Source organism: Bos grunniens, chromosome 19 (genome assembly GCF_055505025.1).
Source record: "Bos grunniens cultivar Pamir isolate PY7600 chromosome 19, Bosgru_T2T1.0, whole genome shotgun sequence".
Classification (NCBI taxonomy): Eukaryota; Metazoa; Chordata; class Mammalia; order Artiodactyla; family Bovidae; genus Bos; species Bos grunniens.
The window spans coordinates 28158552-28186178 of NC_141183.1; the positions used below are offsets into that span (position 1 = coordinate 28158552).

At 57.3% G+C, this 27627-nt stretch overlaps 1 protein-coding gene across 1 annotated transcript; it reads right to left on the reverse strand.

The window, feature by feature from the left end:
* Nucleotides 1-9434: 9434 nt before the first annotated feature.
* On the reverse strand, nt 9435-27203 carry MAP2K3 (mitogen-activated protein kinase kinase 3). Its single transcript, XM_086355509.1, has 12 exons — nt 26963-27203; nt 18350-18416; nt 18025-18073; nt 17180-17293; nt 16964-17083; nt 16424-16540; nt 15492-15543; nt 14285-14412; nt 13778-13855; nt 11940-12079; nt 10845-10890; nt 9435-10352 (listed from the first exon to the last, which is right to left on the reverse strand). Exons 1-12 carry the CDS (start codon nt 27009-27011, stop codon nt 10269-10271), a joined length of 1044 nt encoding a protein of 347 aa, XP_086211635.1. The 5' UTR covers nt 27012-27203; the 3' UTR covers nt 9435-10268.
* Between the last annotated feature and the right edge of the window lie 424 nt (nt 27204-27627).

The window sequence follows — 27627 nt, forward strand, 5'->3', positions numbered from 1 at the left end:
ATATATTTTGAAACTCTTGTGGATGAAATTACACGATGTCTGGGATGAACAGGACGACCGCTTGGGAGGGGAAGAAGTGGCAAGGGCAGAAACGAGACCATTCTGATGTGTGCTGACCACTGCTGAAACTGGGAGCTGGGTGCCTGAAGCCTCATGACCCAACCTAGCATTGTATATGTTTGAACCTTTTGTAATAAAAGGTTTATGCGTGTGAATTTTTGCACGATAGAAACTTTTATATATGGGGAAAAAAAGACTGGAAGGATATAAATCAAAATGCTAGCTGCACACTCTAAGCTCATACAATGTTATATGTCAATTTTATCTCAATGAAAATGAAATCTAAAAAAGTGCTATTTATAAATATTTCTGGCAGATGGGATAATAGATAAATTTGCTCTTTGAATTGCTCAGTATCTTCTAAACTTTCTACAGCGAACACATAGCACTTCAAAAATCTTTGAAAGAAAGACAAAACGAAAGTGGCCCCCCTCCCCCTCCCTGCCCTGGGCTCTGCAGGCAGGTGGACCACTCAGCACAACCCAGCCAGGAAGCTATTTGGCTCCAAAAGCCGTGGCCTCACGGGCAAATGTGCTTCCCTCTGCCCCAGTCCTCTTCTGGGAATCGTGCCCAGGGAAATCACCTAAATCTGAAATGCCAGCTGACTTGCTGCTCAAGGATGTCCACGTTACTGGGGTGAAAGCTTGGTATCTATTGGAGGCCACATCCAGCTAGGGGGTATGTGGTGAAGAAGGGACCTCATGGCGATGGACCAGTAGGCAGCCACCAAAATGGAAACTCATGGACTTGGTGCTGTATGAACCAAGAAAGTACATCTGTATTCCTGGCAGGATTCTGGTTTTGCAAACATATGTGGAAAATGAGTGGAGCCCTCATCAGCCCACGGGACATCCTGTGGGTATTTTAGTTAAGATGCCGTGATCCTGGCCCCTCATGGGGGAATTGGCTTTCTCTGAGATCCTTCAGGGCCCCTCAAACCCAGCCTGGTCCGGCCTGTGTCTCTCACATTCCCTGGTCAGCTCTGTCTTTTGCAAATATCCCCACTGCTCTTAGACAGCCCTCACGCAGACTGAAGTGGGTCACATGTCCACTCAAAAGTGGACGCGGATAGGTTTCACAGGAGGGGCTCCTTCCACAGACCACTCCTCCTGGCCCATTCCTGTCCCTGCCTTACCAGCCCCCACTGCACTATACAAGCCCTAACCTCCCCTGCACCCCACGGGCTTTCCCTTACAGGAGCGCCTTTACCACCACGGACCCTAAGCATATTTTCTTAAATAGAGACCCTTATCTCTGAAGGAAGAATATGGTTGCAGTATGGTTCACGGTAATATTCTGTCCTCCCTGTGTGTCATAGCATGAACAGATTTCCCGTTTCTGTCCCCCTCCTCCCAGACCACAGGGCCCCTGGGGTTTAGGTGGGCACTGAGCTGCGTGTGTGGACTACATTTCCCAGCCCCCCTTGCAGTGTGGTGACTATTTGACTAAACTGTTCAACCTGAGGTGAGCCAATAATGCGTATGCCCTTCAAGGGGAGGGAGGTGCCGCTTCTCCCTCTACCTGCTGCTCAAAACAAGGGCTGGTGTCAGGGACCACCTGGAATGGTGTGAACAAAGGCCTCAGACACCCAGGATGGAAGGAACCTAGGCCCTGGGCCATGAAACTGCCCTTTTGCTACAGATCGCTGACCCTCAAACTGTACGAGAGAGAGATGGTTGTTTATCTGCTTTAAACCATCCTTAGTGTGATTTTGCTGGTGTTTTTAATAAGCTGCCATACCTTGATCCTGACCAATAGACTCATCTGATTAAAATACACCCAAGATACCTAGTGCCAGCAGGTGGTCTAGTCAGATTCTCTCAGAAGCAGAGTCTGAGGCAAGGATTCAGGTTGCACAACCTCGGAAAGGATGTTCTCCCTGCCGAAACCATCGCGGAGCAGGAGCAAGGGGAGCGGGAGAGAGCCCGAGCGGCCCACGAAGGGGGCGTTTCTGTCCTGGCCGCGACCGGATCCCAGGGAGCTCTGGCCTGTAGATCACGCCTCTGAATCTGCGCTGCTCCAGGCGAGGAGCGCCACCTCTGCAGCAGCAGATGGGCGGGGTTGCCTCAGGATGCAGGAGTCGGCTCCCGGCAGCTCGGACTGCGCTCTCAGGGCAGTGCGGGCCCCAAGGCCCGAGGGCCACTCTCTGAAGCAAGTATCAGAAGCAGGTCTCAGCCAGCAGCCAAGCCCAGAACAGCGCAGGGACCAGCATGAGGTCCCTGTAAGGAGGTCTGCAGGCTCTGGTGAGGCACCAGCGCTCCACACGCAGGAGGAAGCCCCCCAGGTCTGTTGCAGTTCCCATCCTCTCAGCCTCTACACTCCCCTCACACCGAGGCCCCAGACACTTCTCCGGGACCCTCAGCCAGCCACGACACCTGGGATTCGTTTGCCCAGTGAGCCATGCTGGCACTGGCCCTGAGGAGGCAACAAGTCCCAGCACAGAGCGAGTAAGAAGTGCAGTCACTTGCCCAAGGCCACACAGCTAAAGCGGAGCGACTGAGGGGGTGCGCCAAGAGAGCAGTGTTATGAAAAAGCCCTGAGGGAACCCGGGAGAAGTAGAGTCCAGATTCTGCGGAGAGCCCGGGACGTCGACGGAGAGGGAGCAGCGGGGCGGGAGGGTCCCTGTGACGACTGCAGGCGTCACTTACCCAGCACATGTACGGACTGAAAACCTGACCTCGGTTAGCGCCTGCATCCCCACCCTTTTTCATAGAGGTACTCCGTGTAGCAGACACCGAGAAGGGTTTAGGTGCAAGGGAATCCTGGGCAGTGCCTACTGGGAAGCGAGACAGCGCGTGTTCCCACACAGATCCCCCGGTGCCTGGAGCCGCACCCAGCTGAAGCAGCCAGAGGCAGCGCGGAGGCAGGAAACCTCCCCGGCAGGGATAGCGCGGCACCGGGCCGCGGAGCGGGACCTGTGGGCGTGGTATGGGGGCGTGGTCCGGTTTTTGCGTCATGGTGGGGCGGGGCTGGATTGGTGGGGTGAGGCTGGTGGGGTAGGGTAGGGTAGAGTGAGGCGGGGCCGGGGCGGGGCGGGGCGGGGCCGGGGCGGGGCGGGGCGGGGCAGGAAGCCGACTCTGGATGGATGGAGGGAAGCAGGGAGCTTGAGGGGAACCCTGCAAAGGAGATGACCAATACCTGTGGAAGTGACTTTTGAGGGCTGAGTAGGAGTAGGAAGTCACCAGCAAAAAGAGGGTGTAGGGAATATGTGTTTTAGGATGGGGTTGACTGTTCAGTACCCAAACCCCTTCTTAGTGGGGAGGAGTCCCTCTGTTCGATTTCCCACTACAGAAGCTGAAAGGACCAGACTTTGGTCTGGTCACTAGACCACTCTTGCCTGGGACTTAGAAGCTTACTATCTGGGGCAATGATGACAACACAGTCCTGACAATATTGGCCTTGATGCCCAGGCCCTTGTAGCCCCTTTGGTACCTGAAAGTTCTCTTGTCTACTCTGTAAGTCCTGAGATTGATCCAAGAAATGCCCCCCTTTACTTATGGTGGACAGGCACTTTGTGTTGCTTGCAACCAAGAACTCTGAAGGGAATTCCTGGAGGAAAGACTAAAATGAGCAAGAAAGGAAAGGGAGCAACAGCGTGAGTCATCCTGGCCCCCAGGCCCTGCGCCTGAGTCCTGCCCTCCTCCCCAAAGCTTTCCTCTCTGAGACCATTGCGATCACACAGGGAGCAGCCTGACCAATCCATTTCACAACAAACAAGTCTGAGCCTTGAGAAAAGTCATGACTTGCCCATAGACAGAGGGGACCAGTCAGCTCCGACAGAGGGTCAGACGCCAGCTAGGCTCTGTCCTGGCTCCAGTCAGAGCCTCCAGCACCCCGAGATGCACAAGCCCATCCCTACCTGTCATAGCAGCCTGTGAAATCTTACAGTTCCAAGGGCAGACCTTGAAACCAAGATTTAAAAGTCAAGCCCAGGACTTCTCTGGTGGTACAGTAGATTAAGAATCTGCTTCCCAACACAGGGCATGCAGGTTCAATCCCTGGTCCAGAAAGATTCCACATGCCACAGAGCAACCAAAGCCTGTGTGGTGCAGCTACTGAGGCCCATGGGCCTAGAATTGGTGCTCCGCAATGAGAGAAGCCACCGCCATGAGAAGCCCAGAAAAGTAGCCCCTGCTCACCGCAACTAGAGAAAGCCCATGTGCAGCAACAAAGACCCAGCACAACCAATAAATAAATAATTAAAAAATTAAAAAAAAAAAAAGCAAGCCCATCTCAGCCACAAACATGCATCCCATGGTACCACAAATAATGAGGCTTTGTTTTAAAGGCAACTGTGAGATGGAAAATGAATTTGGAGTCACTGAATACCATGCCTGAGACCCATAATTCACGCTCTGGGCCCAGCCCAAGAGCATTAACTGCATACCTACTGGGTGCCAGGATCGTGATGGACCTTGCGCTCTCCAGCATTTCCTGGAAGCCACCTGCAATCCTGTAAGATCAGCATTACTAGTCAATTTGCAAAGAGGAAACTGAGTCTGAGAAATGCTATGCCATCTTCAAGGTCACTGTGCTGGGTGACAGAGTCAAACTCAGTGTATCTGAACCAAGAGCTGAGGGTGGGAAGCCTGGAGCAGAGCTTGAGGGCAAAAAGGCATGAGAACATTTCAGAAAGGTGCTCCTCTCATTGCTGTTGTTCTTCCCCCTCGGGCTCCAGGGCCTTTGCACAGGCTGTCCCTGGCATGCTCTCTCCATTCCTCACCTATGAGATGGCCAGGCCTCCTGCTGCTGCCTACCCTGTCGTGTGGAGTATTCTGAGGCTGTGGGCTGCCCCCCATGACAAGCACTCAATAAAGGTCCCCCCTCATGTGTCCCCTTTTCACTCCACTGAGTAGATTATAATCCTCTAAACTAAACCATGCATTTTCTTTTCTTTTTTTTTAAACCATGCATTTTCAAGGGAGGCAAAAATTGGTTCTTGGAGGACTGCAAAAATAGATGTTACAATTATTTGCAGCCCCATATGACAAAATCTTTTTCATTAGTATTGCATCTCTCATCAGAGAGAAATTAAATAATTTACTTAATTAAAGTGAGTTACTTAATTGCCATTAAGTTTAATTAATTTAAATGATTTAATAATTCGATGCTTCTCCTTAGAGAATGACAATGGGAAGAGAGTGTGAAATGCAGCTTTAAGCTTTTATAAGTTTCCTTATGCTCCGTCTGATGCCTTCTGACCTCAAAGAGGGCAGGCCAGGTCTGTCTAGGTCCACCTATAGCTCCAGTCCTAGAACGTTGCTGGCACACAGTAGGTGCTCAGGTGACACCTTCCATGTGCCAAACCCTGCAGAGAATAATCCAGACAAGGCTCTTCTGTAGAAATGTGGTGCTGGGCCTCCGTTCCCTGAATCCCGTGGGCAACAGGGAGCCATAGAGGGTTTGGGAGCCAGGAAAAGAACTTCTTGGGCTGGAGCATCCACAACTAGAGATGGCAGCTGCTGCTGCCTCCCAAGCATCTCCCCATCCAAGTCCTACCATTAAGCCAGTCCAGGACAGAAACAGAGCAGCCCACGACTTCTGCAAGGCTGGAGGGGGTGAATGCAGCTAAACCCAGCTTGGCAGGTGGCTCGATCAGAGTGGGGGGTGGACAGGACTCCTGGGTTACTGAGCTCACTGTCTGGAGGGCCTCAGGCAAGCCTGGACCCTTGCTGAGGCTTTGTGATCTCCAGGAGAACCTGACTGCCCTGGGCCTGAGGATAAACGAGCTGCGATAAACATAGCACAGCTGATGTATATATAGACCCTCCCACCTGGTTTCCAAAAGTATTCAAAACGGCTTTCACAAGAGGCAAAGAAATGAACATTTAGAGTGTGCCAGAGTCTACACATGAGGCTCTGGCATCACAAGCCTCAGGGAGTGGAACCAGGACAAGAAGAATCTGAGATCCCTCCAAGAAGCACGTCTGAATGAGACCAAGCTCCCCATCAGGGGAGGTGTGCAAGCAGAGGTTTCAGCCCCTGGTGAGGGTGTGACTAGGGAGGGATCCCTGCACTGGACAAAGGTTTGGCCAGATGCTCTTAAGTCCCTGCTGGGAGAGGAAATGACCCCGGCCCAGCTTTCTCATCCACTGCCTTTACCCACAAAGCACTCAAGGACACAGCGAATGGAGGGCTGATGGCGGGAGCCACATGCTGGCCCCTTCCCTTTTTCCTGAGCCAGAGCCATCCTGATGGGCTTAAAAACTGGAGGGGGTGGGAGAAGGATAAACCTTACTCACCGTCCCGGGACCACTGTGCTGACAACTGCAGTGATGCAGGCAGCCCCGTCCCCAGACCTTGCCAAGATCCCAGCTCTGGTGTTGCTCCCTGTGTGACCGTGAGCCCATCGCATCCCTTCTCCGAGCCCCCAGTCAGTACAACCAGGGGTGGCCTTGGTTCTAAGAGCCCTCCCAGGACCCACAGCCTCAAAGAAATAGAAGGGCAGTCCCCAGCCCACCCCTGAGCTGTGGCACAGAACTGGCAGAGCCTGGCTCTCTGGGCCCCACTGCATTGGTTCTGGTATCATTCTGGCACCAGAGGGCAGCTTCCCTGCACCTGCCTCCTCCCTCTGTCATTGCCTGGCCCTCTCCATGCCAGGCTCTGAGCAAGACAGACCCAGCTGGCAAGACAACTCCCAGTGTAGTTGGAGAGCTGCTCAGCAGGCAAGAGTGTGAAGAAAACACAGCAGTGCAAGGGGGCACAGCGACAAGGTGGCCAGGGAGGCCGCTCTGAGAGGACGGCATCTCTGAGGCGAAAAGAGATGTCCGAGTCCCGCCAGGACTGACAGGGCAGAGTGGCACGATCTGGGCACAGAGAACAGCGAGTTAAAAGGCCCTGAGGCAGGTCTGAGCATGGCGTGGCTGAAGCACAGGGAGCAAGGAGGAGTATGGGGTGTGGGGGCTGGCTGGCGTGGGCCACGGACTGGACGAGGTGGGAGCCACAGCAGGGCTCTGAGAAGAAGCCAAGCTGATGTCTAAGGAGCAAAGCTGCCTTTCCTCACCTCCAGAAAGGAAGTTACCAAATCCTCCCACAGGGGCCACCTCCTGCTCCCAGCCAGGCCCAGATGCTGGCTTTCAGTGCTGCCTCGTGAGGAGGCTCTCACTGCTGCACCTGAAGCAGACAGTTCATGCGGCCCCACCGTCTGTCTGTCAATCCCCAAGAGACTCATTCATCCCAGGTCTGGGAAGGCCCCTGCCCGCCCCATCTGGTTCCTGTGCCCATGGGCCCCACCCACATGGACAGTGGAAGGAGCCTCCACCTGGCGTGCTCATGGCTGAATAAATCGTCATGTGCTTTGTGAATGTCAGTGACCTGCACGCAGGCTTCTCCCAGCTAGATACCTGGACGCCCTTTGTGAAAGCTGCAGGGCCCCCTCCATAGTATCCGAACCTGTAAACAACCATGTTCAAACCAACGTGAAGAGGTATCTAGGAACTTTGCTTGGCAAACTGTGAACCACTTGCTGGGTAAAAAGTGCTTTGCAACCCTGCGGAGGGCCTTGTTATCGGTCAATTATTACTTTGTAAGCTGTGTTTTGTGAACAGCTCTGGGCTTTGTAGACGGCAAAGTCCTTTGGACACTGCAGATGATTTACCAGCTGTAGAGCGCAGTGGAGGACAGGGGAGCCTGGCGCGCTGCAGTCCATGGGGTCGCCAAAGGTCGGACACGACTGAGAGACTGAACAAGAGCGCTGTGAACCCAGAACAGGGGGCACCCCTCCGGGCCTCCGCGTGGAGGACCGGCGCTTGGGCACTCCGGGGCCGAGGGGTAGAAGCCGGGGCTGTGCCGCGCCGCCTGGTGGCTGCGGAGGGAGGAGCACCCCGGGCTGTGCCCGGGGCTCGGGTCGGCTGGACCCGCGCGCGCGCGCGCGCGGACACGAGTGCGTGCGTGTGTGCGCGCGCGCTTGAGGTGGGGGGCGCGCGCGCGCACGGAGCCACATTCGCACGCTGGCCGATCCATCTATGCAGGTATCCACGGGCGCATCTGCAGGACCACACCCTCAGGCCTTTCTCACGTGTTCATTCATTAGTGTTTCCACTGGTCACAGGTGGGGCGCTCCCCGCTCCGCAGCTTCCAGCACTGAGCACACGATAGTGGCGGGTCTAACTAGCCCAGATTAGTACATCTATGGGGCCATGTGCAGGCTGGCTTCCCTGGGGAAGTCACAGGAGTCAGGAGCTGGTAAGCAGAGACCCACAGAAGGTGGGAAGGGGCGTTCTAGGCACAGGGTACAGTCACAAAGACCCCCCAGGTGAGAACGGCCTCCCCGCCCAGATGGAGCTTGAGGCTGTTAAACGCTGCATCCAGGAGGACTACCCACAGAGGCTGTCCCAGGCTGAGGCCAACCTTGGGCATGAAAGTCACACTTCGCCTCTGGCTGAACTGAAGATGGGAGGCTGGTGGATAGAGGCAGAGGAAAGAGGGACCCCAGGAGGATCCGTGTCTCCTGTGGAAACATGCCATTTCCCCTAGAGGGCCAGTGAGGCCCTGCTCTCAGATCTTGGTGTGCAGGCCAGAGAAGTCTCCTGAGCAGGATCCTTGCTGCCCAAGATGGGCATGAGGATGAGCCTGTGACCCTTCCCAGCCGAGATGAGCCAGTCCTGGGGCTTCAGCAATTCTGGAACACTTTGCTAAGCTGGCAGCAGCTACTGAGTCCTGACATGGCCCCAAGTGGGGAGTACAAAACTGAGACAAAGAAAACAAGTAAGGTGGATTTAAGTTCCACAGGAGATTAACCTGGCTCCCGGATTCCACGGTGCCTGAAGCCAGGCACACTTCCGCTTATGTGAGCAAGTAAATTCCCTTCTACTTCAGTCTGAAGGAAGAGAGTTTCAGCCCAGGCCTCAAGGATCACAGAGTGAGAACCCTGCCAAGGGGGCCGTCCTCCAGCTGCCCCACTCCCTCTGCCCCAGAGCCTAGTTCTCCAATCATGAGCTGTGTGACTCTGGACAAGTTACTTCACCTCTCTGGACTCATCTGTGAGCTGGGGATAATGAAATTACCCTCAGTGAGGTGGCCGCCCAGCCCAGGTGCAGCACCTGACAAGGCACTCGTCAGTGCCCCTGGGGACCAGGCCCAAGTCTGCGCTCTGTCCAGCGTCCAGCAAGGGCCTGGAGCCTCATCACAGTCTGGAGGCAGCCTTGTGTCCTCACGTGTGGAAGCGCACAGCCCTGGAAGGTCAGAGGCCCCCTGACCATGCTGCCTGGCCCTGTGCCTCAGAGCCACCAGCCACCACTGCGCAGCAGGAGGGCTCACAGCTCCGACACACAGTCACACAACCTTTTGCCCCACTTTTTTTTTTTTTTTTTTTAATTAAAACAGCAATCAGCCAACTGCCCCAACCCATCAGGGACAGGACCCTGGACAGGCAGTCCTTTCTTCAAAAAAAAAAATATATATATATATATTTTTAAACAATACCAAAAGCAAATCCACAGCCCCCTTCGAGCCGGTCCCCAAGGAGAATGAGCTGGATGGCTCCCCTAGCACCTCTCTGAGTGGAGACCTTAGGCCCATCTCCCAAGACCCTAGCCTGAGCAGACAGGGCAGGTCTTAGCCTGCTGGTCCCCTAGCAGGTGACAGAAAAGTGATCGGCTCCAAACCATGCAAGAAAAACCAGCCAAACCCACAAAGCGAAAGAAAAAATCAGGAAGATAAATTAAAAAAATAAAGGTGAAACTACACCCCTAGAGGCGGCAGGCAAGGGCAAGGTGACCCCGGTGCCCTTAGCGCCCCGTCTGCCAGTGCTGGGGTGAAGGCCTCGGCGGCTCTGGCACCTGCCTTGTGGGGGCTCCAGGGAATTCACGTGGCTCATCCCCATGCTGGGTCCCCTCACCAATGCCAGGAGAGAGGTGTGGCCAGCCTAGGCCAAGTGTGCAAAGTCCATTCAGTCGAGAGATAAAAAAATATACAACTTGGGTGGCATCCAGGGCTGAGCCAAGGTAGTGGCCTGCACAAGGCAGGGCTGCCTTCTCTGTGAGGGGCATCAGGCCCCTCCAAGTCCAGAGTCTTGGGGTCCTTGGAGCAGCAGGGCAGAGGCACTGGGGGTCCCCGACGGTCTGGTTCTTTGGCACCTGGGACCTTGCCTGTCAGGCAGGAGCAGCCCCCTGGATTCCTCTTGGGTGCCCAGGCCAGGGCGGCAGTAGCTTATGGGTGTGGGCAAGCACTGCCCCAACAGACAGTTGGAGAAGGTCCAAGCCCTGCCCCTACGAGTCCTCTCCCAGGATCTCCTTCACGAAGGCAGCGATGTCAGTCTTCTTGGTTTTGTGCGAGGTGAAGAAAGGGTGCTCCTGAGGGTACAGAAGGCAGTCACCTTGGAGGGCAACCAGCCAAGTCCTAGTCCTAACCTGCACCCCGACCCTCCCAGCACCCCTGCCCTTGGAGGCCCTCCCGGTAGAGAGTTCAGGCTTCCTCCTCAGCTCTCTCACTGCCACCCTCAACTTGCTCTTGCCTGCACACGCCAGGACTCTGTCCACAATGGGCATTCCAAGTGGAGTGCCCTCTCCATCGGCGAGGAGATCCTCACTCATCCTTTGAGGCCCACTTCCCCTGCAAAACCTCCCGACACCTCCAAATAAAATGGCCCACCTGCCCTGCTGGCCCTCTGTCCCACTCCAAGAGCCTGGCATGAAGGGTGAAAGAGGGAGCCAGAGTACACAAGTGAATGAGAGAATGAACGACAAAGTTCCTCAAAGAATTCTGAATGCAGAGGCAAGCCAGAGGAGCTGCCCACTGCTGTGCATAGAGGCAGCCCTCTCCCAGAGAGCCCCACCCACACTCACCATCAGCTCCAGGTAGCTCATGCGTTCCGCGGGGTTCTTTCTCAGGCTAGGAGAGAACAGGGTATGCTGGGGCCAGGATGGCAGGGAAGTGAGTCCAGCCCATCCAGGCCAGTCAAGTCAGGCTGGGCTCAGCCCTGCCCAAGCAGCAAGGAGACACACATGCTCCCGAGGCTCAGGAAAGAAAGGACTGACCTGTCCTGGGGGCTTCCAAGGGCAGAGTGGGATCCATGGTGCCCACCACAGAGACTGGACCAAGTTTCTTTGCCTCCTGGGGTGTGAGCTTTCTTATCTCTATAGTGACCTAGGAGATTTCCAATGATCCCAGTACTAAAATGCTACCATTAACCATCATATGCTTGGTGTCCTTAATCGAGAGAGGAAGTTCCTTACCATGGGTGCTGGGAGAGAATGACCCTGTCTGCCAGGCGCACCTGTTTTCAGACTTTCTTATTTTCCAGTGAAAGAAAGAAAGGCTGTGAATTCTCCCCTGAGCGTCTCTCTGGCCACAGCACAAAGCTGTTGGTATGTTATACTCTCAGTCTTCACTTCTCACTACTTTATAATTTTATGTTTTAGATCTCTCTTATAACCCAAGAGTATATTAGAAGAATTTACTTTTAATGTCCTTGTAGCTTTTATCTCTATAGTTTGTATTTTCTGTTCCATCTAATTATAGTTAAGAGAATGTGGCCTATACGACTTTACCTCCTGCCTTTTCCCTTATTTCCTCTATAATCTCAAACATAATTAATCTTTATAAGGATCTTGTGGGCATTCTTTAATGTGATACAAAGTTCTAAACATCAACAAAAGCAAATTCACTGTGCATTTAAATCCTCCATATACTCTTCATTTTCTTTTTGATCTATGTCATCTGTCCATTTCTAGAGGAACTGTATTAAAAACTCTTCCCAGGACCATAGTTTGTCAAATTATCCTTATACTCTATTTCTGCCTACTATTTTCATGCTGTTATTGGGGTTTATCTGCTCAAAAAGGAGACCGGGCCCAGGGAGGATGGGATCTGGCCAGGGCAGGGAAGGGTACTGACTGGGCTCAGGGAGACCCTCAGGTCTGAGCAGGGCTGAGACTCACCACTGTGCAGTAAAGTCCACAAACTCAGGGGAGAAACGGTCAGCTGGGAGCTGGGGGGACGGCTCCTCTACCACCTGCTTCAGCTGCTGGAAGGGGGTCCCCCAGGACTCGTAAGGAAATCGCAGAATGGCCATCTCGATCTGCAGTGGAGATAGCACTGCTGGGTCAGAGACACCCACACTCCCACACGGAAGCAAAGCCTCCAAAGATCCTGCCTGTCCTAGTCCAGCAGCCAGAGCTGGACTGTGAGGCAGGTTAAGGGGCTGACAGGTGACATCAGTCCAAAGATGAAAGCCAAGGGACAGAGGAGTTAGTTCTTCTGTCCCAGCCAGCAAAGACTATATAGCTCATGGTACAAATTCAACCCTGAGTTTTGACTGGCTTGGCTATCAGGTTTTCAAACAATCTGAATTCAGAAGGTTTTGCATTAAAACCCAGGTTCCAGCTAACCTGGAAAAATCAGAGGGCTGGCAGCCTGGGGTGCTCCCCATAAAGCCGCTGTCAGCAAAGCGCCTTAGAAGAGCGATCAGCTTCAAAGTTCCCCACAAACCACTCCCTCCTCCCTAATGTCTCAGCAACACCTTAGCGTCTGCTGCCGTTTATGTGGGCTGTTGTTATTACTGAAAAGGCAAGCGGGAAATGAAATGATTCTCATGAGCTTGCAGGAGGAATGTTAGACTGAGAGGTTCATCTTCTGGGCTGTGCAGCAATCTACCAGGCCCCATTAGGAAATGAAGTCTGCAGCCTTTCTCCTCCACAAAGCCCCCACCACCCAGCCACCAACGCCTGGGAACCCCACCTCCAATGCTTCCCCCTCCAGGAAGCCTTTCTACTCTGATCCTGCCACTGTTTCTCCTCGACTCCCTGGACACAAGGCTGCCATGGCCTCATCGCTTCTACTAGACCCAGATCTCCCTGTGCCCCATGCCTCGCCTGCAGGAGTCATTTGTAGGAAAGAATGGCTGGCTCACAACAAACTCTGCTTCCAATTTTGACTGCTGACATGAAAACTCAGGTCCACCTCCCTGACAAGCGATCACCATAATAAACAGGAGACACCTCAACTCAAGCAGACGCACCCACACAGGTCACCAGTTGTGCTCAAAAAGCACCTTCTCATCAGGCTCTAGGCTCCCCTCCAGCCAAGACACAAACAGGCCCACAGATGGAGGTGACACAGTGTGGCGGGAATGGCTATGACCCTGGATTTTCATAGGGCCAAGACAGCCTTTCTTCCCTATAGTTTCCACTGACTCCGGCACACAGGAGTGAGGACCCTGCCTGGGCTGCAGAGAAGGATGCAGTGGCCACCAGAACTTAAGGACGAAAACAGCTTAAGGACAAAAACCTTGGACTTAGTCATTTCTCTCCTGGTAATTTTTTCTAAAAGAGCTCAAAAAATGAAAACATAAGCAGCCTCTGGGCATAGAGACACATAGTATGGCGTTATTTGTGGGAGTAAACGTGGAGAAGCAGCAAAAATGAGTAGGGCAGGTCGCTGAGCCTCGCCACTGTCGTGAAGCCCTCGTGCACAGGGAGCCAGTTGGTCTGGGGCTGGCTGTGCATTCTCAGTGAGCATCACGAGCCCTGAGGAAGTCCAACAGGAAGTCATCACCGACGAGAGCGGCATAACGTTGCCCTAACCCAGGGAGGGCGTGAGGCATCTGCGGACACGCCACTGAGGACACCATAATCTTTGATGGCACTGTCTCTTCTCATATTGTGAAGCCAACCAACCCTTCTGTCCAGGCTAGACTATCTGGCCCCCAGAAGCCCACAGACCTGGCACAGCCCCCACCTGTGCTCCACCCGACCAGCAAGGGTGCCCCAGGCCGTACCATGGTGATGCCGAGGCTCCAGACATCGGACTTGACATTGTAGCCTTTCTGGTTCAGTTCTGGGTTGATTCTCTCAGGCTGGAAGAGAAGCCAGAGGAGGGTCACCCAGTCCCCCTCAGCTGGGTCTGGTTGCCCCCCACAAAAACTTAGGGGCCAGCGCTCACCCATCCTACCTCCCCCAGAGCAAGTGTGGAAGCTGAGGCTGGTGAGGGCCCGGGTCTCGAGGTGGAAGCCTAAGTCTTGCCACACAGCTGCCACACCTGGGGGTCCCACCTTGGGGTATCGGCAACTCTCGCAGGCCCCACCAGCCACCCCCCTGAGGTGAAACCTATCATCCAAATGGATACCGTGGGGCCAGTCAGAAAGGGGTGGAGAGGGCTGAGAAGGAGACTCCCTCTAGAAGGAAATTCGGGGTCTGGGGAGGCCTCATTCCTGATGGAGCAGGAGGACACAGCTAGGTGCCTAAGCCTGGCTGCTTCCTCTGGGCATGACCTGGGAACCACTTACGGCCATGTAGGGTTTGCAGCCAGCATCCATTGTCTTGGCCACGGAATCCACCAAGTAACCACTGATCCCAAAGTCACACATCTTCACGTGGCCCTCCTTGTTGATAAGGACATTGGACGGCTTCACATCTGCCAGAAGTAGGACACGCCTTTCAGCTACTGGTTGTTGGCCCCCACTGCCCAGGTCAGAGCTGGTAGCCACACAGTCAGGAGCCCCGGCCTCCAGCCATAGGTGGGGAGAGAAGTTGGCTCCACCAGGGCTTCCCCCAGGACCATGTCTTTGCAGCTTCACAGTTGGGACTCAGCCTCCACTTACCAGTGCAACCTCTGGCTCTGGGGTCCACCCAGATGCAGGGAACCCATCACTAACAGTATGAGCACTGTAAACCACCCAGTATCCACCCTGAGGGGCCAGCAGTCTTGGCCAGGAAGCACAAGGCAGCCGCTCAAACACAGGAGGCGGGTCTGTGGGAAAACCCGGAGCCCCAGGACTCAAGGTGAGCACGGAGCGGGCACAGAGTGGGCACAGAGTGGACACGGAGTAAGCTAGGGGGCACAGCGGGGCCATCCAGCAAGCACACGCACAGGATACACGCGCATCCCTCCTGCCTTTTACGAGGACGTCTGCAGGGGCTCAGAGAGACGCCCAAAGGGTCCACGAAAACCTGCCAACAGCAGTGACCCGGGGACCACTGAGTGGGCTAATGAACTCCGTGTGGAAAAGCAGACCCCTCAGAACACAGAGGGAGGGGACAGGCAGGACACACACAGCCCCACCAAGTCTCAGAATCACTAGCCCAATTGGGAGGCTGAGAACAAGCAAAACCAACCCCCTTGAGAAAATCAGTGGAGTCAGGGGCTGGGGCGTTACGGCAAGAAAGGGAGGGGAGGGTGGGCATGACCCAGTGTAAACGATGATCGGATTCGTGCAGCACGCTCCTCAACACGTAAACAACACGTCGAGACAAGATGGGCTGGCTTTCCCAGGATGAAGGTCCACCCTGTCTGCGCTCTGAGCACCAGGGAACAAAACTGGGACGGGCCTGGGGGCTGACGGGAATGGCTGAGAGGAGTGGACAGCGGCCCGGACCCAACGGGCACATCACAGCCTGTCGCCTCCCAGAGCCTCAGCATCACAGGCCCGGCAGGACCGCGCGAACGTGTGTGTGAGGCCAGGCCCCTCCTCACCAGCCGGCCCAGGCACTGACCTCTGTGGATCACAGACAGCTTGCTGTGCAGGTGTTCCAGGGCCCTCACGATCTGGTGTATGGGATAGGAAGTGGGGAGAAACAGGTCGCATCAACAGTGACAGAGCCATAAGACTCCCCACCCAGGGCTGTCTGTCGCCCTTCCCCAGGTCATACCCAGCCCCTCACCACCTGAGGCTCCCGCCCACATCCCAGCCTTTGCTGGGGTGTCCTGGCCACCCTGATACTGATACACCTGGTTCCTACACTGCTCTGAATGGGCCAGGGTCTCAGGTGATGTGACCAAGACCCTGGGGAGTCTGACTTATGAACCCCCAGAGTGCTGTCCCTCCCTCCACCAGACTCCTGAGTAGAATCTGGCCCTTCTGCAGCCTCCTTGCATCCACCCCCCTCCCCTACTAGCAGTCACTGGGCTACATGCTCAGAGCCACTCCCCACAGGAATCACCCGGAAGATTCTGACTCAACGCCCTGGGGGGTAAGTTTACATGTTCGCAGCTGTGGTCAGGGATGAGGACCACAGGTACACAGACCCCACTCCCCTTCTGCTTTGGCTGCTGGGTGCTCATGTCCAGGGAGCCGCCTGCCCTAGGACACGCAAGCTCAAGAGGCAGACCCGTGGTTTTCTCCCCTGACTGCGTGCCTCTGCGAGCTGCCTCCGAGCATCTTCAGGATAAGGAAGCTGTGAACACTAAGTCCTCTTCTGTGGCCTCAAAACTCAGGAGCTGCACAGGAAGGCCCAGAGATCCTGGCTCTGCCAAATCTCTGTTGCTCCAGGGTCCCCGGGGTCTCCTGAGCAGGCTCTGCTCCAGGGTGGGGGCACCTGGGGCTTCCAAGGGCAGCTGCCCAGCTGCAGGACCACAGCTGGAGGCTACACCGGGGGCCCAGCTCTGCCCAAGACACTACCATTGGGACCCCCTCAACCCCACTTACAGACACAGCGATCTCCCCGAGAATGTCTTCTGGGATCGTCATGCCCTTGTCTAGCACCTTCCGATAGAACTTGTCCAGGGACGTGTCCATGAGCTCCATGCAGATCCACACATCTCCCTGAAGGTGGACAGCCACAGCTCAGCCACATCCGCCCAGGGCTACCTGGCCCAGCATCCTCCCATGCCCATCCCCATGGAGCCGGCCAGCCCCCGACACACCTCCACCCCTCAGCCCTCAGGGGATCTCTGACCTCCCAGCCCCTCCCCGACAAGGCTCGCCTACACTGCTGGGTCCACATGGCAGCCTCCCCCGACTGTCACCTTGGCTCTCCCCCATCAGACTCCTACTTCCACGGCTCATCCCAGCTCTGACCCTGGCCGATGGGTCCCTTCACCGGCAACATACTGTCCCCCACCCCCACGCCCCATCCAGGATAGCCTTCTGAGAAGGCTGGGTGCAGCATTCCCTGGGGTAACCCCAAGCTCCTGGGCTCCCTGCCAGCTGACCCGGCCAGTGGGGAGGCTGACCACGTTTCCTCACCTCTCTAAAGAGGGCCCCATAGAAGGTGACGGTGTAGAAACAGTCCACCGTGCGCATGTTGACATCTAGGTCCATGAGCAGGCGCTTCTGCTCCTGAGAGTTCACGGTGGCCCGGATGCGCTGCGGGGGGAGGGGCTGCGGTCAGAGCCCGGGCGGCAGGGGTGCAGCCCCAGGTGCCCCCAGTTCTGACGGCCCTGGGTCGGGGACAGTGCTCACCTTCACGGCCATGATGGTGCCACTCTGGGCATGCCGCACCTTCTCCACCACCCCATAGGCACCTCGGCCCAGCTCTGAAATGGTCACCAGGTCATCCGCCTCCACCTCAAAGTTCTTAGGGGACAGAAAGGAGAGAGGGTTCAGGGGGGCCAAGTCAGGCACCAGTGGAGATGCTGGGGCAGCAGAAAGAGAATCGCCAGCCAGTCAGACTTGTGCTCAAGTCTTGCACCAGCCACTTCTGCTGGTGCAAGTCACGTAACCTCTCTGAGCTTCCCCTCCCCTTCTCTAAAATAGGCACAGCACCTACATCGGAAGGCTACTACAGGGTGTCAGCACATCAGCCTGGGAAATGCTCCCAGCGGTGCTGGGTCCTAAAGAGATGCCCTTTTCCTCTCACCCTACCCTCTCAGGTGGCCAGACTCACTCATTCATCACCTATGGCGTGTAAGTCCCTGTTTCAGGCTCTGGGAACACAGACAGGACAAAAGAACGGCCTTGCCTCCCAGGGAGTAGCGAGGCCCTGGTTGTCTACCCTCCCTCTTGACCTGCTGCCAGAGGAAGCAAGCAGGTGGATGAACAAGACTCCTGAGCATGTCCTGTGGGCAGCACACGGCCTCCAAGCCCGGCTTCCCAAGGGAACCACTGGCCTCAGGAGGTGCCAGTGAAACGCAGGCCCTTTGGGCAGAGCCAGGGATCTGCACACTCAGCACCGTGACTCCAGCTCCCCAGGGCCCAGGAGGTAGCCACCAGATGGGCCACCTGGTCAGCATCGAGGAGCCAGGCCCCCTCTACAGCCCAGCTCTGTCTCCACCCACAGACACCTCCTAGGGTCTGTTGACACCTACCCTGTCTCCAATGGTGATGAATGCCCGGGAGTCCAGGTTCCGGGGGAGCCTGCAGGGGAGAGTGGAGGCGTGAGCCCCAGAGAGCTCTGCCCTCTCAAGGGGGTCCCCACCCCCCCCACAGTCACCAAGCATCTGTGGGGCAGCACATGGCCTGTCACATGTACACGCCCTCAGATGGGCAAGGAGGGCTCCGAGAGGACAGGTGAGGCACATGGCCCCCGCAGCTGCTTAGAGGAGATGCTGCCCACACAGGCGGCCTGGCCCCCAACACTGGCCCCTGCAGGAGGCCTTCCAGGCAGTGCCAGAGGAACTGAGGCCAACTCACGTGGGGCTGGGCGCCGGCGGCTTGGACATGCAGGAGATTCGTAAATCCTTTTTCCTCCTGGACTTTCCTAAAAGGGAGAGAAGGGAGCATGCAGTCAATCACTGGTCAACCAACATCCCCAGGGACAGAGAGGGACAGGTCCCAGGGGCCCGGCACAGACACAGATGCCAAGGGCCACTGTGGTCAGTGCCAGGATGGGACCCCAAGGCCTCCAGGCACCCAGAGGACATGTCCAGCCCAGGCTAGAGGGTCCAAGCCCCGCCGGTCATCCTGAAACAGTCACTCCACGGTCATCTGAGAAAAGACAGCACCCCCAAGGAAGATGAGCCTACTCCCCAGCCCCCATGAGGCCCCTGCACTCCCAGGCCTGAAGAGTGAAAGCTGAAGTCCCAACACCCAGTACCTCTGAGCATGATCCTACTTGAGATTTACAGAAATGACCAGGTCACAGTGAGGTCACAAAGTGGAGCCCTGATCCAACACAACAGGCTCCTTAAAAAGGAGAAGCTTGGACACAGAGACAAGACATGCATCAGGGAGGAAGACGACCATCTGCGGCCGCAGCAGGACCAGCCCTGTGAAACCTAGATGGGGCTCTAGCCACCAGACAGGAAGTCCAGTATTGAAGCCACCCAGCAAGCGGGGCTTTGTCTAACGGGCATTACTCACAGCCAGGCCCATGGGCCAGGACCCTATGTCCAGGCACCCGTGTGCAGGTCCCCTGTGTGCAGGCCCTGTATGTGTGTAGGTGCCCGTGTGCAGGCCCCGTGTGCAGGCCCCCCATGTGCAGGGCCTGTGTGTGCAGGCCCCGTGTGTGCAGGCCCCCCGTGTGCAGGCCCCGTGTGTGCAGGCCCCGTGTGTGCAGGCCCCCATGTGCAGGCCCTGTGTGTGCAGGCGCCCGTGTGCAGGCCCCGTGTGTGCAGGCACCCCGTGTGCAGGCCCCCTGTACATACACCCTGCCCTCTCTCAGCCTCAGCTGCCCCAGAAAGGGCCCAGGTGGAGAAGCATGAGGACCCACAGTCACACCTGACACCATCAGCACTTCACCCCAACTCACTCCCGGCTGACTGGGGGTGCGGAGGGGGTGGGGGCTGGCGGGGGAGATAAGCCCAGCAGGCCTACAGGGGTCAAGGCAGGGCGGACTCAGGCCTGAAGCTGGACCCAAGGCCTCATCTCACCCCTGCCTACTGCCCCAGGCAGGCTTCATGCCTCTGGGCCTCAGATTCCCCACTGGGAGGAGCCCTGTCCCCAGCTCCAGCTAGGAGGGCGTGAGGTGAGAGGGGACCAGCAGGGTCCAACCTTCCCGGGAGTAGGCCCAGGCACTGGACAGGACTCCCTGAGGCACAAGCAGGGCCAGCTCTGGCCAGGCCCACTCTCTCCACACCTGCACAGTTTGTTCCTTTGCTGTTTAAAGTTTGCCAACATCAAGGGCCCCAGGAAGCCCGCTCCCCTCCCCAAGGAGCTGGATGGGCCTGAGCCCCAAGACAACACCTCCTCAGCCCACACCTCCTGGGGACCGACGAGGGGTCACCTCTCCAAGCAGTCATGTCCCCGGCTCTCGGCCAGCTGAGAATGTGGCCCGGTGCCCGGCCTGCAGTTGGTGCTGAAGAAGAATGGGCATCGCAAGCACTGGGCAGCCCTGGAACTAGACCACCTGGAGCAGAAACAGTGACCACACACCTCTCCTGCGGCCCAGTGCCTCCTCCAGGCTCCCGCCCAAGGCCTGCACCCCTTGCCTCGGTGTGCACACCCTCTTGAAGCCACCTCTGGACCAGGTTTGGATCGAGCCTCCAGCACACCCTGCTGTATGGCCTCAGCACCTCATCTGTGAACCCAGATGGGCCCCTGAGCTTGGGTCCAGCGGTGGGGGGGCTGGCACTGCCATCCAGTGACGGGCAGGAGCATCAGTGCCCCTGCGGAGACAAGGCCCAGGCCCAGCTGTACTTAGAGCAGGGTGAACCACCCACCTCTGGGAGGGGCTCCAGCATCTGCCTGGGGTGGGTGGGCAGACACCTGCAGCCTCTCCTCAGGGGGGCCCCAGGCCCCCTTCATCTATGGGCCTGTCTCCCCAGGCTGGGCGTCCTGTGCTGGAACATCCTGGCCTGTGGGGTGGCACCTCTACCCCGCAGATGCCAGTAGCACCCCAAGTTGCTGAATGTCTTCAGATCTGGCCTCAGGGCCTGGCTGCTCAGTGCTGAGGGGATGGAGGCTGTGAGCTGGATGGCTTGGGGCCCTCCCATGGACTCTGCAGATGAGAAGGGCCGCAGGAGGTGGGGGCACAAGGGAGGTGGGGTCCCGGGGCTTAGGAAGCCAGCATGTGGCCAAGTGGCCACCTCGCCACTGTGGGGTGGTGGGCAGGAGCGGGGGGCGGGCAGAGCTGCTAGGCTGAGCGGCCCCAGCCCAGCCTGGTGCTCCCTGTGGGCTCAGCACTGGGGGCGCTGTGGCAGATGCGGGCCTGGCTGTGGAGACTCCTTGGAGTGGAGAGCCCTGGTTTCCCTAAGTGAGGTGAATCGAGGAGCTTCTCCTCCAGGGGCATCGTGACTCCTAGCGGAGACAGGAAAGGCCTGCATGTGAGTGGCAGGCTGCTGCTATCATGGACAAGAGGGCGTTAGAGAGAGGCCCCCACCTCTGACAACCAGCCATGTTGCCTTGTCTGTAAAACGGGATGAAATCACTCCACACTGAGGTCATGGCTGGGCAGTTGGCACACCCCTGTGCTAGGGGCAGGCTCCAGGTGCCCAGTCAGGTCCTGAGCAGGCCTGGGCTGGAGGTACAGAGGTGGGGACGTAGCTCAATGCAGGTTGGGCGCTGCTCTAAGTGCTGTATCTGACAACGACAGGCAGGTGCTTTTTTTCATCCCCACTGTATGAATGAGGATACTGAGGCTCAGAGAGAGGGGAGGGACTTACCCAGGACCACCCAGCCTGTAAGGCACAAAGGTGGGATTTGAACTTGTCGCAGAGAGAGCCTTGCTTTTGGCGACAGGGTTGCACAAGAGCCAAGGCAAGTGTGGAGTGAGTAGAGACTCGGCTCTGGGGCTGCGGGCTGTGCCGTCAGGGTACATGCTCAGCAGTGGGCCCAGGGCCGCCTGGGTCAGGCCCTTTGGCCAGGACTGAGCCTCCGCTGCTGGCCCTCAGATACCCGGCTTGAAGTGCATCCCTTTACACTCCCTGATGGCGCCCAGACACCTCTGTTGACACACGAGGCCCTTCACTTGTCCCCTTGCACCATTCGCTTGTGAAAATCTTAAGAGAAACCCTGGAAGCTACACAATGATGCAGTCAATGAAAGTCAGGGCTGGTGGTACAGCTGCCCAGGGGGAACACTGTACCACTGGGAACCTGAGATTCACTTGAAGCAATAACAGCTGGAGACGCTGAGACATGCTCAGTGCTTCCACATGTTAACACGCTGACCCTCAACAGAGGCCCCAGTATCACCCCCATGGTGCAGTTCCTCACTGCCGGCCAGTTCCAACCTCTCCCCACCGGCCACCATACACCAGCGCTGGCCTCACAGACCACGGCGTGGATGCTGGCCCAGGACTCCTGCAGGTCAGTGAACCTAAATATACCACATGTACCTTAGGGCTCGATTTAAAACAGTACAGAAATGATGAGCACAAAAGTCAGGACAGTTATCAGGAAGAGGCGACACTGAAGGGCTTCAGGGGCACAGAAATGTGAGATATTTTTTAGCTGAGTGTCAGGAGCACAGAATTCCCTTTTCTTTGTTTCTTAAAATGCAGAGGTACATTCTATACAATCTTGTGGTGTCTGCAGTTAAAACACACAAAAAGAACGGATGCCCACCTGCTGGTAGGCATCAGCAGCGGCTGCAGACCCAGCCCCCACACCACAGGAGGACAGTTCAGGGTTGCCTGGAGGGACACCAGGGGGGAAGGGTGACTGGACACAGCCTCCCAGAGAGCCAGGACAACCCCTGGGTTGTCCATTCAGCCTGCAGTGACACCCCAGAGAGGGGTCCTCAGGACATGGGGAGGGTGACAGGCACCTGTCCCCATCAGGGTGAGTCTGGTGACCCTTTCTCGGGGGGCAGGAGTCCCCAGAGCCACTGAGGGGGAAGCAACCACAGAAGCATCTGGGCAAGAAGCCTGACTCACGTGGACAATGCTGTGGGCACCTCTGAGAGGCACCGCCAAGGGGAGGCAGATACAGTCCCTAGAGACGATGAGCTCCAGCATGCAGAGCTGAGCTCCGGGCAGGCCCACCCCATCTCCCCCATCCAGTTGGCACGGGGCTCTCTGTGTGTTGTTCTTCCTCTGCAGCCCAACAGTGACCCCTCCCAAAACACTGACAATGTTCCCCACGGCCACCAAGGCCCTACCTCCCAGCTGCTCCCCATCAGCTCAGTGGCGAACCTTGAAGCTGGACCCTCAGAATCACTCCTCCACCGCCTCCTTTTCTCCAGCCAGGATGCTCCCCGGTCAAGAGAGTCCTCACCCAACCCTGCATACCCACAGCAAGTGCCCTGCCTGGCCCTGAAGGGGCTCTGCCCACTGAGCGCCTGGCCTAGGAGGCTCCCACTCTTCTGACTCCTGGTGCCACATGCCCTACACTGTGGGGGAGGCAACCATCCCATTCTCTCTGCTCCCCACAAGCCCTCCCCAGGAAGGCCCAAGAGGCCATGAAGCTCCCGGCTCCAGTGTGGGGACCAGAGCCTGGCAGGTGCCAGCTGCAGCCAAAGTCATGTCATAAGGCTTAAAGTCCACCATCAAGGTCCCCATTCTGTTTGTTCATCCACCAACGAACAACTGCCACCACCATAACAACAAGAAAATAACAGATGACATTTGTTTGACAAACACTATCTCCCACCTTTACCACCACTCTGAGATAGGGGGTTGGTTACTCTCACTTTACACAAGAGGGGACTAAGGGTCAGAGAGGGCACCTGAGGAAGCTGGGAAGCAGTGGAGCGAGTCAGAATTTGAACACAAGCCCACCCACCCCTGAGCCCAGGCTCTGCCCACTTCCTGTCTCACTGAGGTTCCTCATAGGCAGAGGGCAGTCTCTGTTGTTCCTGTACCTGGTACTAGCGAGGGGGATGAGGCTGTCTACACACATCCTCGCAGCTGCCAGCATGCAGGGTTCCCATACCCATTCTGCAGGTGAAGAAGCTGAGGCCTGCATCTGAGAGCTGGGCACTGCCAGGGGACTGAAAGCATTACAGTGGGCAGTGGACGTCCAGCGTTACATCGGGGGGGCTGGGCTGGGATCTGACCAGAGTCTTCGCCTCTGTGGGAGTTCAGGGCACCTCTGCTCCTCTGCAGCCCGGAGCCCCCAGCTGCACATCTGAGCAGGAGGAGCCCCTGGGCCGAGGGCAGTGAACAGTCACCACCACCTGCTCCAGCTCCATGAGCAAGAGGAAGTTTCTGGGGGGATGGGCGAGGGGCCAGGAGCAGGGGTCTGGAGCCACCCCGTACCAGGTCCAGGGAGGGGGCCGCCTCCACGCCCAACCCAGGACCAGAGGCCGGCCCATGAGGCGGGGACTCAGCCCCCCTCCCACCCACCAGCAGCCAGGCATTGGCCCTTTAAGCTGCAGCCGGCAGGCTGGCATGCCCCAAGAGTGAGTCAGTGCCCAGTGCCCGCTGACTCACCCGCCGGAAGCCTCCTGCTGCCCCGGCCCTCTCCCCGCACAAGTGACTGAGAACTTTGCTCCCTTCAGGCCCTGAGCCACAGGCTGGCTGATAGACAGTTTCCTGTGCGTCATGCCAGGGGTGGGGGAAGTCCCCAAGATGCCACCTTCCAATCTTTCCAAGAGCCAGGGACAGGACGGGTAGGGGAGGGCAGCCACATGGCAGGAAGGGCCAGGACACTGTGCGCCTGCAGCCTCAGTGTGCCCAGGGGGCAGCAGGAGGCACAGGAGGATCAACCAGGAAGTGCCCACGGGGGCAGCACTCACAGTGCAGCTGGGGGCACCCCAAGGACAAATGTGGCTGGAGGCAGCAGACCCAGACTGTGCTATCCAAACGTGCCCCTGCCCTCTGACCCTGGCTGCTCTCAGCCTCTGACCCCAGGCAGAGATGGCCTGTGGGCAAGGGGGCTGGGAAAATATCAGGGCTACGGGGCCTGGGGCCTCATGCACTCTTGGAAACTCCCCGGGCCAGTGGCAGGGAAGGCAGGACAGGGCACCCCTGCAGGGCAGGAAGCTCAGAGGTAAAGCTCTCTAAGGTCAGGTGCCAACCACACCCTGCTTGGTCCAAATTCCTCAAGAAGGCGTGAAGAAAGACATCACTATGAGAAGGGCTAGGTCAAGCCACTCCTCCTGTCTGACCTCAGTTTTGTCACCTATCAAATGGGCCTCACTGCAGTGAGCATAAAGCGTGCCAGCTATAAAGGGTTGTGTACACATAAGGCACCATTTCTGGCTCAGGCCATCCTCCAGGTCAGGCATGGACTCAAGGAGATGCTTCTGGACAGAGGTGTGATGGGGGAAGGGGAAGTGTCCCACCAGCTCAGCCCAAGCACCCAGCACAGAAAAGGGACACAGGGGAGCACTGGGCACTGAGTCCTAGAACCCTACTTCCATCTGTCACAGCTGTGTGACCTCAGGCAAGGCGCTGAACACTTCTGAGCCTCAGCTTCCTTGTCTGTGAATGAGGCTGTGAACCATAAATGGGTGAATGCATGGCACACAGGAAAAGTTTGGGATTTTCGGGGTGGGGGGGGTATTGTGGCTTCCCTGCCACGTGTTGCCACAAACTCCAAAGAGGTTAAGGGTGTCCCTGGGCCTTGAGTAGACCCCTGACCCTCCATCCAACCCACTCAACATCATCTGTTATCCAGACCCACAAACTGGAAACTCATCCTGGCCCTCTCTCTGCTGAGAGGCTCAGAGAAGACAATACCAGGGCTCAAGTCACACAGCATATAAGTGTTGCCCCAAAGTGCTTTATTCCTTCATACACCTGACTCCTCTCGCTTCCCAACCTTGCAACTTTAATTTTTATTTTGATGAGGCGTCCCCTGCCTGGAACAGCAGAAAGGGACTTCAAAAACAAACACTGTTTCCAATCTCTTCTTTCTGCCCACGAAAACCCTGTGGCCCAGAGAGGATCATGGACCTGCCTGAGGTCTCACAGCCTGGCCAGGCTAGGCCTACACCTGGAGCTGGGGAAGAGAAATGTCTGATTTCCCGGTTCCCAAGCTCCACGAGGTCGGCTCAGTGCAAGTCCCTGCTGGGTACTCACAGTAGCTAGGCAGCGGTCAGGGACCCAGCCTCCCACTTAGGTTAAGACTTAATTACCCTCCACCTGGCCGGCTGGGCTCGGGTCCACAGCCACTGCAGCCACCAGGAACAGCAGCAGGGAAGGAGGACCCACACCCTTCCTGGGATCCCATAAGCGCTCCAGCTGCCACCCCGGCCCCACCCAGAGAGACAGAGGCAGGGGTAACCCCTGATTAGGGCCCCTAAGGGCCAGCTGTTACCTTTCTCCTCCTCACTCTGCAGCTACAAACCAGGAGAGGCAAGGCCTGGATCCCACATGGCTGGGGCCTTTCCAGCAAGAAAAATGGTAACAGTAACACAGTCAGACTGTCTGCTAAGCGCTTCTCATCGTCATCACCTACAATTGCCTAGAACTCTTTAGTATTCACTATCTCACATCCTACGCCTGAAGTCCACGGAAGGTAGGTGTGATAAGGACACTCCTGCTGCTGGCGTGAAGCAGCAGGTTAGGGAGGCGGGGGCAGCCCATTCATTACGGATGCGTCCGGTTTGGAAATCTCTCACACAGTCCAGCCCTCTGAGACTCTGACATGCCAAAAACATCCTATCCTTTTCCTGCCAAAAAAAAAATCCCCCTTTCACCCTCCAAGTCTCGTCCTCCCCCTCTGCATGACAAATCCTGCTGCCGCAGCCGCCACCTCACAAAAATTTCCAAGAAGGCCGGCTGCTTGGAGAAGACAAAAGCAAGACCATTGCATAGCCAGCAACCGCCTGGCAGTTGGCCCTGGACCCACAGACAGCGGGGACAGACCTGGTAGCAATCAACCCTGCACAAGAGGAGATGGGCTCCCCCAGTACAAAGAGAAGCCTGCAAGTCCAGATGAGCGGAGCCAGTGGAGAGGCCATGCAGTAAGGTGTGATGGGAGGCCAAGAGAGGTTCCCCCTCACCGAGACAGGGCTGAAGGACGGCCAGGAAAGGGGCCATGTGGGGCCTACTAGGATGGAGAGCCTTGGGGGAGAGTTAGGGGAGATCTGAGCTGGACTGTAGCCAGGACACCCACATAGGAGGGGGCGTTTACAGAGAGATCCCCAGAAGGGCAGTTAAACCCCAGCCAGGATACAGCCCTGGGACGCAGGAGTGGAGGGGGGCTGGGTGCAAGATGGGAGTGAATCCCACCTGGGTCCCAACTGAGGGACCCAGACTGGGAGCGTTTGTTCCTGTCCATGCTGCAGTTAAGGTCCAAATGGGGAGGTCCAAGCAAGGTTTCTGACCTGGTGTGGGGTGATCAGAACGAAACCTTCCTCAGAGTTCGGGCTGGGCCCGAACCGATCAGGGAGGGGTTCCAGGCCGGGAAGCTGCCCGGGTGCGGGCCCGGCCGGGAGACCGCGCAGAGGTCGGGTCCGCAGCCCGGGCGTTCCTACCTTTGGACGTGGGCACGCCGGCGGGCGGGCTCGGGGCAGGGGACTCCATGGTGCGGGCGGGTCCGGGCGGCGGCAGAACTAGTCCAGGGGGCGGCGGGCTCGGCCCGGGCGGAGCGCGCTCATGGCTACGGGCGGGCGGGTGGCCCGGGCGGCGGGCAGGGCGGCAACAGGGACGTGTCCGCGGCAGGCGGCGGGGCCAGACTGGGCAGTGCGGCAGGGCCCCGGCGGGACGGCGCCGACGTAGGCCCCGCCCCGCGAACCCATTGGCCCTCCAGTCTCCGGGCCCGGCCCCTGCCTATCAAACGGCGTCGGGGGCCTGCCCGTCAAACTCAAGCCTCACCTTCCATTGGCCCAGGGCGTGGCTCCTCCCACAGACTGTCAAGCCCGCCCCTCACCGGGAAACCCGTCAGGCCCCGCCCCTTGGAGCCCGGGCGGGTCCTTCCCGCTGCCGGTCAGGAAACCAGCCCAGCCCACTCCTGGGCCCGCCCCGCTCGCGCAGGCTGGAGTGCCCAGAAATCCTGGGTACCCCAGGCCCGCCCAGCTGCTGCCCGGGAAGCGGAAAAGTGGGTGCTGCGGGCGTCAAAGTGCGCCCGCCCCCTGGTGGGGTCGAGATCACATCCCGCTTTGACTACTTCCTGGCCAGGCTGACCTGGGCAAGTCATGTC

Coding starts and splice junctions, on each gene's coding strand:
- MAP2K3 (XM_086355509.1), bottom strand. CDS start 27,011: ATGGAGTCCCCTGCCCCGAGCCCGCCCGCCGGCGTGCCCACGTCCAAA. Junction 13,856..14,284: donor GCTGCAAACCCTACATGGCC/GTAAGTGGTTCC, acceptor CTTCTCTTCCAG/CCTGAGAGAATCAACCCAGA. Junction 12,080..13,777: donor GGAGCCTCGGCATCACCATG/GTACGGCCTGGG, acceptor TCTCCACTGCAG/ATCGAGATGGCCATTCTGCG.